Here is a 15,845-nt window from a genome sequence, read left to right as displayed (position 1 = left end):
AGCAGCTATTTGTTTTGTTTTGTTTTTTAATATGCTTATTCTTATTGCATATATAATTTTAAGATGGCAACACTAAAATATAGAGCACATAATGCACATGACAAGATTTGACCGTTTCAGAGAACAGATATTATTACATCTTTTTTAACTTAATTATCACTACAGTGAGTCTAATGAGCTGTTTAATTCACTGCAGAAAAATATTACCATGAAGGAATGAAGACACAAAGGAAAAAACAAAAGGAAGAAAGGGAGGAGAAATAAAAAGAGGAGATGAAGGAACAAACAAATAAAGGACAGAGGAAAGAAATGCGGTAAGGATGGAAGGAACAAAGGAAAGACAAAATATACTTCATGTGTTAATTTACTTTATTGTCAGAATTCAAAATGGAAAGTTTTCAGACTTTTTTCATAAGTTTGATTTTTTTCCCTGTGTTATCTGAACAATAATAAAAGCTAATCATTTTTCCATGCACAACAAGGCCTTCTAATCTTTGGTTTCTCAGCAGAGTTGTTTACCCGGCACATCGGTACCAATAAACAAAGCTTCGGTGAAAAGATGAAAATAAAAGTTCAAATAAAAACATATTTTCCCACAAAATACAGCTTAAATTGGGAAATCAACTTCAACCCCAACAGTTTGGATTGTAAAACCTGTTTTTAAAACCAGCTGAACTTAAAATCTGTTGCAAGTGTTAAAGTGCAAAATGTAAGATACCATTTGGTGAATCATCTCTGGCGTGCAGACCAGTGGAACATCTAATATACTTGCAAAACCAACATTTCTCAGTTTATAATGTTTTTGTGTCATTCCTTAGTAGAAATTCAAAAAAAAGATAGCATATTTTCAAGGTATACAAAAAGTTTAGGCAGGCATGACATTTAGAGAGTGGAAACAGCTGAGCACATCTGGAATGCAGTAATGAATACCCTCACTTGAAGAAGTTGTTTTCATATTAACTTTGCCATACATTACATCTGAATTACATTTCAAATAATTCATTATTAGTGTGCTTTATTAATGGAAAAATTTAAAAGAACAAAAAAAAAGGCAGATTCTAATTAAAGCAATTAATATTTAAAGCTGTGAGTGGTTTATGCTGAAAGGATTCTTTGGTAACATGTCTCCAAGTGGTAACAGTGTAATGTAAAAGCGTTACCCTTTGTCATTTAAAGAGCAAACAATATTAGAGATTTATTTTCTCAGCTTAAAATATTTTCAGTATAAACTAGAAGACAATCAGTGTCCATGTTTGGTGTCTTCAGTGAAGTATTCGGTGGAGGTATCTCTCAGGATCGCCTCCTCTCCTCAGTCCTGAGCTGGATTTAGCTGGCCTCTCAGAGAGCCCTGTGGGGCCTTGGCTCTCAGTTAGTGAAAATTTGGCCTCAGTTTCTTCTGCTGTTGCCCTCACCGAGGCGTGTCTGTGTGGTTCTGGACTTCTCTGAGCCTCCGCTTTACAACCATTCTCCTCCCCAGAGTCCTCCCCGCGGCTGCTCGGTGAGCTCTCTCTAATTCTGAGCAATATAGATGGTTATGAGCAATTCAAAGAGTCAGGCTCTTTCCTTTGACAAATAAGTGTGACGTTAGAGGTGGTTTTACCTGAGGTGATTGAAGGCTCGCAGCCAGTGAGAGCCCAGAGCGTCTCTCCCGTTGGTTCTCAGCCCTCTCCGCTGGCTTCGAGTTCTCATTCCTATTAACGCCTGAGCCAGTTCGGCGTCATCTCTGTGTCCCCAAATCACCTGGGCTCTCTGCTCTGCATCCTGGTCTCCAGCTGCCCTGAACAGTCTTTGGAGTTGCCACAGATTCACACTGCTGAAAATGTTCCCTGAGCCCGCCTTTCTGTTTCTCCTCTCAGCCAGGCGCCACGGCGAGGAGGAAGGACCCACCAGCACCGAGGAAGAAGGGGAGGCGGATCCAGTCTCCATCCAGAGATGCACAGGAAAAGTGTCATGCAGTCAGATTAAACTCTGCGGAGAAGGAAGCAAAAATTGGTCTGTTTGCCATGCAAAAAAGGCTTCAGATTGCAGTTCAGTTTAAAAAAAAAGCTAACCAGTAGAATATGATTAATGTAAAACTTTGTGCAGGTTAATCTATAGATGATATTTCGTACCTACCTTAAAAGGATCACTTGTATCTGCTACTCAATCAATGACAGAACAACCCTTTCTGAGGCAAAGATTAGGAAAAAAAACTGCCTGTCAGCTATAAATCTGCAACTCTGCTCTGATTCTTTAATCTTACTACAAGACGAGTGACGAACAGCACTTTAAGCCACTTACGCAGCAGATGGTTACTCTGTTACTTTTATGTTTGTAAATGGGACACGTCCAAGTCAGAATTAACTGAACGACCAACATCATGACTGTAATACTGACCCTTCTGCTAAAAATCCGCTTGTTCAGCTGTTTAAAATTAAAACAATCTATAACAGGAAAGGTAAAATAAATGCCAGGAAGCAAATACAGTAAGTACCAAATTTAAAACTATTTATACGAAATAACCACTGATTAATGAGTAACTCATCATGTTTTATTATTTAGCTTATTGTTAACTAATCAATCAAATAGGGTCTGAATCAGGGGCTAACTGATTGTTGGTGGATCATTATTAAAAATAAGTTTATAGGAACTTTCTGATGAACACTTATATAACAAAAGAAGGAAAGGTACTTAAGAATAAACTATGGAACGTCTTAAATAAGGACAATAATATTAGTATGAGTGAGACACTTTTTTCATGATTGTTTCTGATTATCTTGATGTGCTGGTGAACATCACAGAACTAGTGCAGATTCATTCATAACTAATTTTAATAAATAATTAGTGAAACATTTGCAACTGTGTTGTGAATAATTAATATTAAGGTAATAAAGTAGTTCCTTGTGGCTTAATTTAATTAGACTGGACAAATAAGACGCATCCACCTAATGAAACAATTCAATATTAACTTTTCATCGTTTTATCTCGAAACATAGAAACTATTAAGAAAAAACTCTTAATTTTTCATAAAAATATTAATTAAAAAATTAAAATCAGATAGACTTAGGTGTGCCTTATTTGTCCAGTCTAGTCTCTTGGACAGAAGTTTACATGACATGGAGGCTTTTTAAGTTTTGTTTTTCAAGTGTTGTTGGTTAGTAAAGTGTTGATGGTCCTGAAGTGAACCACCGTGTTTAGGAGGGAGACATGAAGGTGGGCTGACCCACATCTCACTGCCAGCATCGGACAGCAGGAAGACACCGCCGAGACCACCTCGAGTCCCCCCTAGTGGTCTGCTGCACTTCTGTTTAGAGGAGCAACTTTTCTTACTTTCTGGTGTTTTCAGTTTTTTTTTTAGTGTTTTTGGTACGTGCAGCATTTTTTCTTTGCATTTGTTTTTCTGTTGCATTTGTTTTTTGTTTGTGTGTTTTGCCGTTTGCAGCATGTTGAGCTGTTTGAAGCACATTAAGCTGTTTGCACCTGTCGGACACCGTATTTAGGCACACACACATATGCAGTAACGCTGCTGGTTCATAAACCAAGTTTCCAAAACACAAAAATATCAAAATGTTTTTGGGATGTAGACAAATCCACCACTAATTAAATCTGATTCTATCCATTTTTCGAATTCTTTAACTACACTGTGTTCCAAATTATTATGCAAAACGTGTTTAGGAGTGACAAGGTAAGAAATTTTTGGTTTGTCAGCTAAACTCATTGATGGTGATGTGTGTCAGGGCTCCTTATATCATTGAAAGCAATTGCAGACACCTATGCTAATTAGTTTGGCAGGTGTGTCCAATTAAAGGCAAGACTACTTAAGAAGGCTGTCCCACATTATTAAGCAGCCTACATTTTCAGCCAAAATGGGAAAGAAAAAGGATGTGTCGGCTGCTGAGAAGCAACAAATTGTGGAGTGTTTAGGTCAAGGCATGACTACAATCAACATTGCCAAGACACTTCATCGTGATCATCGCACAATTAAGAAGTATGTAGCTGATTCACAGCACACACGTGTGCGTGCTGATAAGGGAAAATTGCGGACTCTTTCCAACAGGCAATTCCGTCGGATTAAAAGAGCAGCTGCAAAAATGCCTTGTCATGGCAGCAGACAAGTTTTTGAAGCTGCTGGTGCCTCCAACGTCCCACGCACAACAAGATGCAGGGTCTTTCAGAGATTTGCAGCTGTGCGTAAGCCATCCTGTCGACCTCCTCTATCCACTGCACACAAGCAGAAACGGCTCCAGTGGGCCAAACAATACATGAAGACTGACTTCAAAACTGTTTTGTTCACCGATGAGTGCCGTGCAACGCTCGATGGTCCAGATGGATGGAGTGGAGGATGGCTGGTTGATGGACACCCCATGCGAACAAGGCTACGGCGCATAATAATTTGGAACACAGTGTATTCATTTGGACAGGTGTGGCCTCTGGCATCCATCAGAGGGTGCTGCCGCACCCTCCACAGCCCTACTTCCCACAGCCTTGTATGAAAGCATTTATTAATTATTGGTGACAAAGCATCTGAGTAGATTTGATTTGTCTTAGTTCCTCATTCCTCATTTATTCAACTGACTGCAAAAACAAAAAACTTTAACCTTTAGTGTATTAATATCTGAAAAATGTGTCAAAATCAGACATCTGATTTATATGCTGAAAGTCCCTCTTAATGAACTGGTTTAAAATTCAAAATGAGTTTCCTCTTTCAAGTCATCACAGTCCTGCTTATTATATATTAACTAGTCAAACATGTTTCACTGCTGGGTCAGTCACTGCAACAAAAATATTCACAAAGTCCTGTGTGCAAGGCTGAATCTGTGGATAAACCTGTGATATTAATGAGAGCCACAGTCTGTAAACAGACAATAACCTGAGAACAAGGTTAGGTTCTTTCTTATGTGACGGTTGTTTTAAGGTTGATACTCGAAACAAAAAAAAATAAAACAAGTTCATTTCTCCTGTAGTCCACGTTGTGCTCGCTGACTCATGGGTTAAAACGGCAAGAATGACCAATCCTATGACAGTCATGTGAAGAAAAAAAATACAATAAACAAATCGCTTACCCAAAGATAATGAAAGGATTCAGACTTCCTTATGTGCTGCACTCCCTTACTGTCACACTGACCGCTGCTGTTGTAGGATTGTCTCTGTCTGTGGAGCTCCACCAGCAATCATTCAGGCCGATCAGGTTCAGAGTGTCGATCATAAATCAGGGTGGCAAATAAGAGCCGCGTAATGTGCGTGCGCCCGCCCGTTCAGCCTGGGCGCAGTCTTTGTTTCCACCAATCAGGGGTTTGGTGTTTGGCTCCACCCCTTTGGCCACGTAGGACTGAGCAATCTGTAAACTTCTTGACGTCAATGGGCCTGGCTGGAGCGGGCACAGTCTGTCACTCGTGTGAGGAAAAGAACGGGACATGTGAGGATCCTGCGCCAGGGTGACGCATGAACGGGACGAGCCTCATCCCAGATTCAAGTCGAACTGGACAGAATGAGTCCTACTGTTAAAGAAACAAACAAAAAAAATTAACTCTTAAACTCTGGAAAGTTAAAGTGAAGTTAAACAGGCTGATAAATTGTAGTCGTACTTGTGCGTAAAAGGAAAATAAAAGTCAGAAATCTTCCCGTAACAGCGCGCAGGGATGTCCATCAGTCCAGCAGAGGAGGAGCGGGGTTTAAATTACAGACCACCCCCTCGTTCCATTACCAGCCCCCCAACACAGACTCTACATTCAACAGAGGAAACGGAAAAGACGAAACATACGAGAGGGTCTGTGATTTCAAAACCCCGGGGTTGTGGAAAGAACAGAGAGTTCCTGTTTATTCCCAAACTTTTGCATTTTTGTTGGAGCCTGTTTCCGCCCTTCTACCCTCTCATTTCCAGTTTTTGTTCTTTTTTTCGCCTGCTGTTTGCAGCTGGCCAAAAAAAAAAAAAAAAAAAAACATCCGCCCTGTTGGGGAAAGAAGGGCCCTGCGACTGACCGGAGTGGAGGAGAGAGATGCCACCACAACCTCCCCAGCCGCAGGTGAAGCAGAACATCCTGAAGGTCCTCAGGAGCTTTTGGGGGATCATCCGGATCCTGCATATTGTGTTCGGAGCCGGCCTGTGGGTCACCATCGCTGCCAACAAATACGAGGGCTCCATTCACTTCGTCCTGTTCGTGGCCGTGCTCTTCTGGCTCCTCACCCTCGGCCTGTTCTTCGTCACCCTCCTGGACAAGCAGGACCTGGTGCCGCTGCTGGGGGGCGAGCGCTGGCTGTGCGCCAACGTGGCGCACGACGTGGCCGCCGCCCTGCTCTACCTGCCGGCCATAGGGATCACGATCCACATGACGGAGGTCAAGTCCTTCTGTAACCTGGAGCAGTACCTGCACTCCTGTTTGTACAAGGTCTACCTGACGGCCTCCGTGTTCGCCTGCCTGTGCTGCGTCACTTACCTGCTGTCCATTATTTACGGGGGTCGCCGGAAGTGTCGGGGAGAGAGAACGGTCATCTAACGGCTGCGCACCGAGGGATGGAGGAATGGGTGTCCACTGCAAGATGAGGAATAGTTCACTTCACTGTCATTTCACTTAAGAACCTTCTGTCTCCTCATTCCCGACCTTTCACCTCAATGGTGAGGCTGGATCAGGCGTTTATGTTGCAGCTCCAGGTGCAGGGCCCAAAGGATTATGGGAGTTCGGTTATGTGCACAAGTCTGTTCGAGCTTAATATGAGTAATAACCCTCATAAAGAACCATGATAACAACAGTGAAGAGGGGGTATTATAATATAAAACAGCAGTAATATATGTTTTATAGATATGTACTTGTAGCCAGTGTTAAACCTCTGGGTTGTTTTTTTCTTACATTTTTATTCTATTTTTAAAGGTATATCTCTTTATGTTTTTTAAGGAAGCAAACGATACTGACTAATTAAACACCAGTAACTTATACTACTATCTGCTATCTGTTCATCCAGGTGTTTTTGTTTTGTCTTTAACATTTCATGTTTTGTCAAAATGCTGTATACTCAACAAGGTTGTGACAACAACTTCCACAACAGGGATATGACTGGGGCTGCAACATGTATACCGAACAAAGGTGTTTCTTTAAGAAATAATAAGAATAAAGATTTAGACTGAGAAACAGAGAGCTGTTTCAGTTGTTTTTGATTCTCTGTTTGTGGTTGGAAGCGTTCACAGCTGCTCAAGGAAAGTGCTAAAGTAATTAATTTTGAGAAGGAGCTGATATGGGACATATTTGGGAAGATCGGTGACCTCAGCCAATAGGAACTTCCTGTGTTGGGGAGATAAAACGTCCCAGCCAGTCAGCAGAGATCTTTCTTTGCCACATGCCTAAATACATGAAAGAGCTGCGAGATCCTTTGACAGAGAGTGAGAAAGCATCTCCCACAAACACAAGCCCAAAGTGTGCCTGCAATCCAAAAAATATGTGTGTGCCAGGAGAGAACAACAGTATGATGTGAAAACTAATCTGCGAGGAGGCTTGTTCTTACCGGAACAGTCTCTTTGGGGTCTGGCGGTGGGTTGAACTTCGGCCAATGAAAACAAAGCCGAGCAGCGAAAGATGATTCATTGTCTCATTTGCTCAAGTCAGCTCACGGTTCCTGAAAACATGCTGCAAACATGTAGTTTCATGAGAACCCAAATTCACACTCTGAAACAGTTTCAGGTCACTTTTAGTCAAACCTGAGCTCATTCTTTGCACACTTGTGTCCTGAGACGGATGTATTGGATTTTGAATCACGAGCACAACTAATGTCTCAGTGTATGGCTTGAGCCGCAGAAGCAGAGCAAAAGGTTAATGTTAACCAGCTGCAGCACTTGGATAGAAACATATAGCACTTCTGAAGAAGGAAAGGAGTTTTTCCCCCACTTCTCTCTCACACTCCCACCCACCCTGTAGAGCTCCACAGAAATGTTGTCCGGTCCACGTGTCGCAGCCGGTGTTGGAGACAGTACACAGCAGGCTTGTGTGCTGCATAAACAAAGCACCAAATCCAGGGTTCAAAGCTACTGACGGTAACCACGGTGACTCATTTAAGTCCTGGACAACTCACAAAATTGGCAATTAAAGCCAGTAAAAGATTCTCCACATTTAACTGTGAGCTCAAAGGTCTTCTATCACTGTTATTCTGTCCAATGCTGCGTAATGCTGAACGACACAAACAACTTGTTTAACCCATGAGACTGGGCATAAAATGGGCCGATAAGACAGGTGATTCTTTCAAAATCAAAGAGCCAAAGGAGTTTAGATTTTTGTGCAAGCATGAACAAATACTGCACCAACTAAAAGGGTAACGTATTATGACTGAAAGGCTTTACAAAAGAGCAGAACATCTAGAGGCTATTAGATGAAGCCTGTAGATGCTTTATCTTAAAGTGAGTGTATATATATATATATAACTTACATCACAGTTAGTGTTGTTACACAGAGTTTTACTTACTTGGCATACTTCCAGAGGAGAACCTCAACTATTTGTGCCCACCCAAGTTCTGGGTGAGTAAGTCTCAGTAGAAGCTCTCCTGTTCTTTCAAATTGCAAATTCTCGTTTGCAGCCAGTCTCTGTCTCCTGTCTGGCCCGGCAGTCTACACGTTTCCACGTGAGACACAAAAACACAAACGCCCACTCACAGCAGTGCCCTGTTCACCACATTTTTAGGTGCTACTGCTGACATGCGCGTTCCACTGCTGAAGACGGTAAACCAGAGGTTTGGTATATACTTGTAAATAAATAAATGAATAAGAAAATATAGTGAGAGGAAGATGTGTAAAAATATCCTAAAGTTTCAAGCAGACATTTCAGATTGACATTTCCTGTCTGTGTGAGGTCTGTGTGAGGTCTGAGTCGGCGCAGAGTTGGGCGTGGCAGCCTTGTTTGTCTCTGATACTGATTGTTTTGTAACTTCCCAACATAAGTACCATGTTAGGAAACTATAAACATCTGGAAAAGCCATGTTTCTGAATGGGCCCAGTGTTCATGTGGTGTTTAAAGGGTAATGGCATTCAGTGGTGGGTAATAATGGTAGCTATTTATAGAGCCTTGAAAATACCACCACTTCCTTTAATCTGCCAGTCCTTAGCCAAGATGTTGAAGAATGTTACAGACAGAAGGAATCTGAGAAAGGCTAAGAGGAAGGAAAGGGTGGATGAATTTGTGATTTCCTGTTTTCCCTTTTTTTTTAGTTTCTTGTAAGTTATATGCACTTACACACCTTCACTCACCACTCAGTCAGTGAAGTGAAACTCCTTTACAGGTTTTAACTTAATAAAACATTGCATCAAAGATAATATTAAAGGCAGTAATTACATTTTTTCTGGATACAGAAACATGAAGATAAATGACTACAATAATGACTACAATGTCCAACAGTCCTGAATGCAAATAAAACTAAAAATAGGTTTTGGGTAACAGACAGCCCAGTTTCTGACTTCAGTAAATCTGACTTAAAAATAGCAATTCTTCTTAGTATATACATCATTCTTATGAAACTTTCCCTGCATATTTATAAAATTCCATTTTCATAATTTAAAATTTTTAACTGAAAAGTTTGCAATTATTATTTATGCACAAGATGGTGCAATTGAGCCACACAAAGTTTGTTTCTCTGTTTTCATTTCCAGGCTATAACACACTGAAGATCTTTGTTGTTGTTGTTTTTTTATCTTTAATAAGATCATAGAAAAGACCATAAGCTACAGAGGAAATATTTAACAAAATCCACACAGAGGTCTGAAATTTAAAACCAGAGATACTGAAAAGAACACCGTCTCTCAGTCAGTGATCAGGCGTAAATAAGTTCCCAGTGTCCAAGGGGTTGAATCTACAAATATAAGCAAATTTTATTCAAATCATCGTCATTGCTTTTAGGCAGACTAGACTCACACATCATCATTTTGTTCTATATATCATACAGAGATTACCCGTTTGTTTTAAAGAAGGCCATACTTTCTGTTTTCAACAAAAACTTGCTCTCTAACTGTGTTTTAGTGGAAAATATTTAAAATAATAAAACTATAAACTAATAGAAAATAGATAGTTGCAATTTAAAGCAAAGAGGTCTCTGCATCACATCATGGCTGCACTAAAGGTTCCTATGGCAGCAGCTCATGGCAGCATTTTGTAGAAAATGTCTCAGTTGTATCCTAAATACAGGATTATTTCACTTTCAGGATGAACATAAATAAAGCTAGCTTATTTTTTTCTACATAAAAAAGAAAGAAAAAAACACAGAGACCCATATGCTGTTATTACCAGAGAAGAGTGTATAGCGGTGGGGAAACTAAATAATTATGAAACAATTATGACACAAAACAGAACCAGCTCTTTGGGTCAGGGGTCCATCATAGAAGTTTAGGCTTTAAAGATGAGCTTAGAAACACATTTATGACTTGAACTATTTAATTAAGGTCAAAGGCTCTGACATATTTTATGCAAACCTTAAGTCCTTTAACATAATGTTTTAAAGATGAGCCAGTTCAGTAATGGACCCACAGAGGACAGCAGAACAACCCACATGATGGCCGAATGGGTCAAGGACCAGCATGCATATACTGTATGACCACAACTACTCCCAGGCTATAATGATCCCAGTTTAAGCTCAAATTCCAGGAACTACACATTAGTTGTTATTTGAACTGAGGACACATTGAAAAAAAATTAAACAACATAACTCAACTTAACCAAACGTTTTCCGTTTTCCGTCGTCAGGAGGATTTTGAAGATCTTGGTTTGATGATGACAAGACAGCAGTTCACTGAGATCAGGTTGTTCAGATAAGACAAAATGCACACAAAAGTGTGACAAATACAGGTATATACTTACAACTTACAACCTATGCATGTATTTATTTCCTTTTTCCTTTGAAAACCATGAATAAAATGTTTAATTTTTTCAGATTATACACATTTATACCCTTTTTACAGCTTTCTCATTAGCTCCTTCTTCTTCCTTGTCATGAAAAAAACTGTTTTTCCAACACCATATATTATTATTATTATTATTATTATTATTATTATTATTATTATTATTATTATTAGATAGATAGATAGATAGATAGATAGATAGATAGATAGATAGATAGATAGATAGATAGATAGATAGATAGATAGATGAGAAACATTAAAAATGTTCAATAAAGTGCAATGTACAATACATGAAGGTCACGGAGCTGATGACGCCCACCTCTGCCATCATTTCCATTGGTTGGGAGAAAAAACAGACACTTTCTTATTGGTTGGTGAAACCCGGAAGTAAAAACTAACCAATCCGCAGAATAAAAAGGTTTGACAGCTGAGATTTGACCTGTCTGCTTCCTTCGACTGCCAGTTCCCTGTCCAACAGCCTCTCCATCAGCTGTTCAAATCAGTTTATTCAGTTAATTGTCGTTATTTGAAGCTCGAGGCGGAAACAGGTTAACAACAAACATGGCCGTCTACAAAATAGTGCTGATTCGCCACGGAGAGAGCAACTGGAACCAGGAGAATCGCTTCTGCGGCTGGTTCGACGCGGACCTGAGCGAAACCGGGGAGAAGGAGGCGAAGAGAGGAGGACAGGCCCTGAAAGGTGGGAAAGTCGCTGTGTTTTGGGTTTCCGCTTTAACAATATGCAATATTCTTCTGCCGAACCAGCTTCAACGCAGTGCAGCATCACCGCTGCGACCAGCAGGTGATGGAGTGGAGCTGGACGGGCAGACATGATGCTTTAATGTGTCTGCAGTGCTGCAGTCACATCACTGCCACAAAACAAGAAGAAAAATAAATAAATAAAGCCCTGTGCACAGGTGGTTTATTAGACAGGCTACAACACAGGCTAACTGAGTCCTTTTGAACCCTTTTTAATACATTTGTTTATTTTTATTATTATTATTTCAGAATACAGAGAGAAAATGTGAATAAGAAGAGAGGCTAATTAGACCAAAAATGCACCCAGAAAACGAGGATGGTTATCCAGACACTCAGCAGAAAGAAAAGCAACTGTTTTTTTTTTAAAGGTGTGCTTTTTCTCAGATTTATGTTAACTAATAAAGTATCCTTAGGTTTTGAACAAAATATTCCAGTTGAAACTATCATCTTTGACTCTAAAAACAGTGTACACCATCCTTGAATAATCAAATAAGGAATTAAATCATAATCAGATTGATCAGTGGTGAAAACTGGATGCCATACGTTTCCTGTTAGGCTTGGGACTCATTTTACCAAACTTCTAATACTATATGTCTTATAGTTTATAATCAATGTCTTTTAATTCATTAGGTAATAGCTTTTTCCCCTTTATTTATACTGCAACAAATAAATTTTCCTTTAGGGAATATAAAAATGGTAGAATAAAACCATTTAAGTATAAAATAAAGTATATTTCAAATAATTTCAAAACTTTTTTGCCAATTGTAGAGATAAATTGGGTATAAGTAAGGTAACAACTGATTAATTCAAGCTATAGGTAGAAGTTTGATAGAATTATACAGCAATGTGGACAGACTTTTATTTTATTTTTAAGATAAAAAGTAGATGAAAAATCTGCACAAGTGTCGCGCTGTTCAATTTGTTGTGAGAGAAATGCAGCTCTCGTTGCTTCTAAGAAGGTTTTGGGGAAAAAATAAATGGGTTATGATGATGTGTGGTCAAAATGAAAACCATGAAAGTTTTTGCAAAATAATAGAAAAAGAAGCTCCTTGTGTTGAACTTCACAGATGCCGGATTCGAGTTTGATATCTGCTACACCTCCGTGCTGAAGCGGGCCATTAGGACATTGTGGTTCGTCTTGGACAGCATCGACCAAATGTGGGTGCCGGTGCACCGGACCTGGCGTCTCAACGAGCGCCACTATGGAGGCCTGACGGGGCTGAACAAGGCTGAGACAGCTGCCAAACACGGAGAGGCTCAAGTCAAGATCTGGAGGCGCTCGTTCGACATCCCCCCTCCTCCTATGGGCCCGGACCACGACTACTACAGTATCATCAGCAAGGTGAGATATGATATCTACGGTGAAAATACACAAAGAAAAGAGAGATTTTGTACATATTGACCAACTTACAACAAAAAATGAGCAGGAGAAAAATCAGCAGAGACACCTGAAATCTTTAGAGGGACAAGAGTGGAATTAAGGTCATAGATTATAGTCTTTTGTCTGCAGAAAAATCCACCTAAATGTCAAAAGTTTTCACTTATTAATGCATGCAACAATGAATGAAACGTGACGACCGTGAGGGTGTAGTATCTTACCATTTGCTAGCAGTGTCGCCAGCCTTATTACCCAATAGCTTGTAGAGTTAATATGTAACTGGTGAGATTGATTTTTGGGTTCAAGTTCAAAGTTCAGTTAAGGTGGAAGCAAACTGATAGTGTCCTGACAGAGGTGGCCAGATGTTTCAGTGTGTTATGGCAGTACTTTCATTTAGGTTCTCTCACTGGTTGTTTTTTAGAGCCAACATGCTAAACTTTTTATACTGTCCTCTAATGTGGCAAAATAATGAAAACATTGCATTATTTTAATAAATCAAGAGTCACCCTTTTGGATAGTGGCTAGGTTATTTATTTATTTTAATTTTTCAAGCAAAAAATGTACTAACGCTCTTTTCAGTTAATAGCAAGAGGAAACAGTTTCTTACTTCCTCTTCCAAAAAAACACCAAAGATGCTCAGTATGTTACCAACGGACAGTTGTAGGGATCAGTAACAAACTTCAATTTCACAAACTGATTTAAAAAAAGGAAAGAAATCATTTGATCAAATAGAAGGGATTATTCAGTCAAGCATATCAAATCCTCAGAACATAAATGTGCTCTATATGTGAGATTTGTGAACCATAATATTTATTTTTATATCCAAATGTTGGCCGATTATCATGTTTAAAAAATGACGCTTTTGCTTTTTTTTTGTTCAAATTGTGCAAATTGTTTTATATTTTCACTTTTTTACGCACTGACGTTATTGTCTTTGCAGGATCGCCGCTATGCAGACCTAACCGAGGACCAGCTGCCAGCCTGCGAGAGCCTTAAGGACACCATTGCACGTGCGCTACCTTTCTGGAACGAGGAGATCGCCCCTCAGATCAAACAGGGAAAGAGGGTGCTCATCGCTGCCCATGGAAACAGTTTGAGGGGAATTGTCAAGCACCTGGAGGGTGGGTTGTGATGCATCATTAGCTCATCATTATTTAGAGGGCTTTATCTGGTACATCTAAATAATAGGTCCTCGCCATTTACATGCCAGTGCACAAAGTGGCACGCTACCTAGGCAGAGTCTGTAGCGCATAAACAAACCCTAGAGTTTTGAAAGCAAGATTAATATTTAGTCTTAAATTAAAGAATAAATACAATGACTTTGCTTTAATAATTCCTTCAAAGTTTTCAATTCTGCATTACCTAGAAGGTTAATTATTAACTAATTTATGTATCGTTGTCAAATATTGTAACATAAGAGTGTTACTTTGTATTGACGTAAATTAAAATTAGGTTGTTTATTGTTCATTTTCTCCTGCATCCATTTTGTCAAGGATTTTGGTAACTTTTTTTTTTTTTCGAATGTGCTGCCATTTATAGGAATGTCAGATGAAGCAATCATGGAGCTGAACCTGCCAACAGGCATCCCGATCCTCTACGAGCTCGACAAGAACCTGAAGCCCGTGAAGCCGATGCAGTTCCTGGGAGACGAGGAGACTGTACGCAAAGCCATGGAGGCTGTTGCTGCTCAGGGAAAAGCCAAGAAGTAAAAACACAAGAAAACTCAAAATAGCCTCCTCTGTGTGCAATCTTATAGCTTGTCCCTAACTGCAGGCCTCAGAGTGTATTTTAGTGACTTTTTCAAATCCTAATTTATTTTATAGTATATTCAACATGCTCTAAATCAAACTACCTCTCCTTGCTTTGTGCAGGGAGTGGTAGATTGATGGGCTGTGGTATATCAGAGTGATTGAAGCTATAGCTCTCAACATATTGTGAATAATTTAGGGAAAACAGTATAATAATATAACCCGTGAGAAGTAAGAATTAGACTGAAATGAACAGTATTGATGATAAATGTCACTCTTTAGCTATTGTTTTCTTCATGGATCGGGGTTCATGGCTGTGTTCTGTTGTAGTGTGTCATAAACTAAATTTTCAAATAATTACTCATTGACGATTAGTGGATTTATGAGGATGTTGCTAGCTCAGTTTTCAAAGCATGCAATCTCTTGAAAGGTGGGATGAGTGTAACAATCCTTTTCTCTTTGTCTTACCTATAAATCCTGTGTGTGCAGTCTCTCTGTATGTTGTTGCTGTCTGTGTTGTGTCATTTCCAACATTACATAATACTACTTTGCTCAGTTTTGCACCCTATAAAGAAATGAGCATTTTACTTAAGTTAAGGTTCAAAAGTTTCAAAATGTGTTCAATATCAGAAAAGTTCTCAAACTAACCTTTGCTTTGTATGTTTTTACTATGTTTGGCCCACTGTTTTGTTGTCTCCTACTAAAAATCCCATTATGTCTTACAGTGTTGGTACTTCTCTTTATCGTTTGTATTTTTTTCTGTGTTGGGTAAATGTACCCTGAAAACTCTGATCTAATAAATGTACAATTATGGGACAATCTTATGTCTGCTTGTCTTGGATTATAATACTTTGTAAGAATTTAGGTGGCTTTACTCTCTTGTAATTATTTGGATAAATTATTTTAATGATTCGCCTTTTTATTAATATTAATATTAATGTTATTGCATATTTGTAACCCCACATTGCAATACATTTTTACTCAAATCTGTTCTGGAGTACTCAATAACTGATGGCATATTTTGAATTTCTTAAAAGTTATTTTTTTTGTTTTGTTTTTTTCTTTTATTAAGTCACCTATTTGTGCATAACTTCAGTGAATAAATGTACATACAGG

The 15,845-nt window shown here is 39.2% G+C and overlaps 3 protein-coding genes across 3 annotated transcripts; 2 read left to right on the top strand and 1 right to left on the bottom strand.

The window, feature by feature from the left end:
- Positions 1 to 351: 351 nt before the first annotated feature.
- Positions 352 to 5,701, bottom strand: LOC108245796 (arginine vasopressin-induced protein 1). The gene is made up of 4 exons (XM_017432996.3): positions 5,565 to 5,701; positions 5,043 to 5,477; positions 1,601 to 1,968; positions 352 to 1,515 (listed from the first exon to the last, which is right to left on the bottom strand). The coding sequence occupies exons 3-4, from the start codon at positions 1,924 to 1,926 to the stop codon at positions 1,263 to 1,265; spliced, it is 579 nt and encodes a 192-aa protein (XP_017288485.1). The 5' UTR covers positions 1,927 to 1,968; positions 5,043 to 5,477; positions 5,565 to 5,701; the 3' UTR covers positions 352 to 1,262.
- A 15-nt stretch (positions 5,702 to 5,716) lies between these two features.
- Positions 5,717 to 7,107, top strand: marveld1 (MARVEL domain containing 1). Its single transcript, XM_017433007.3, has one exon. It carries the CDS (start codon positions 5,976 to 5,978, stop codon positions 6,471 to 6,473), a length of 498 nt encoding a protein of 165 aa, XP_017288496.1. The 5' UTR covers positions 5,717 to 5,975; the 3' UTR covers positions 6,474 to 7,107.
- A 4,153-nt stretch (positions 7,108 to 11,260) lies between these two features.
- Positions 11,261 to 15,553, top strand: LOC108242709 (phosphoglycerate mutase 1). The gene is made up of 4 exons (XM_017427716.3): positions 11,261 to 11,544; positions 12,671 to 12,945; positions 13,922 to 14,102; positions 14,521 to 15,553. The coding sequence occupies exons 1-4, from the start codon at positions 11,406 to 11,408 to the stop codon at positions 14,688 to 14,690; spliced, it is 765 nt and encodes a 254-aa protein (XP_017283205.1). The 5' UTR covers positions 11,261 to 11,405; the 3' UTR covers positions 14,691 to 15,553.
- Positions 15,554 to 15,845: the final 292 nt, after the last annotated feature.

This window comes from Kryptolebias marmoratus, linkage group LG22 (assembly GCF_001649575.2).
Source record: "Kryptolebias marmoratus isolate JLee-2015 linkage group LG22, ASM164957v2, whole genome shotgun sequence".
NCBI classification, from domain to species: Eukaryota; Metazoa; Chordata; class Actinopteri; order Cyprinodontiformes; family Rivulidae; genus Kryptolebias; species Kryptolebias marmoratus.
Note: the sequence above shows the minus strand (reverse complement) of the source record. Positions and strands in the feature narration are given on the sequence as shown.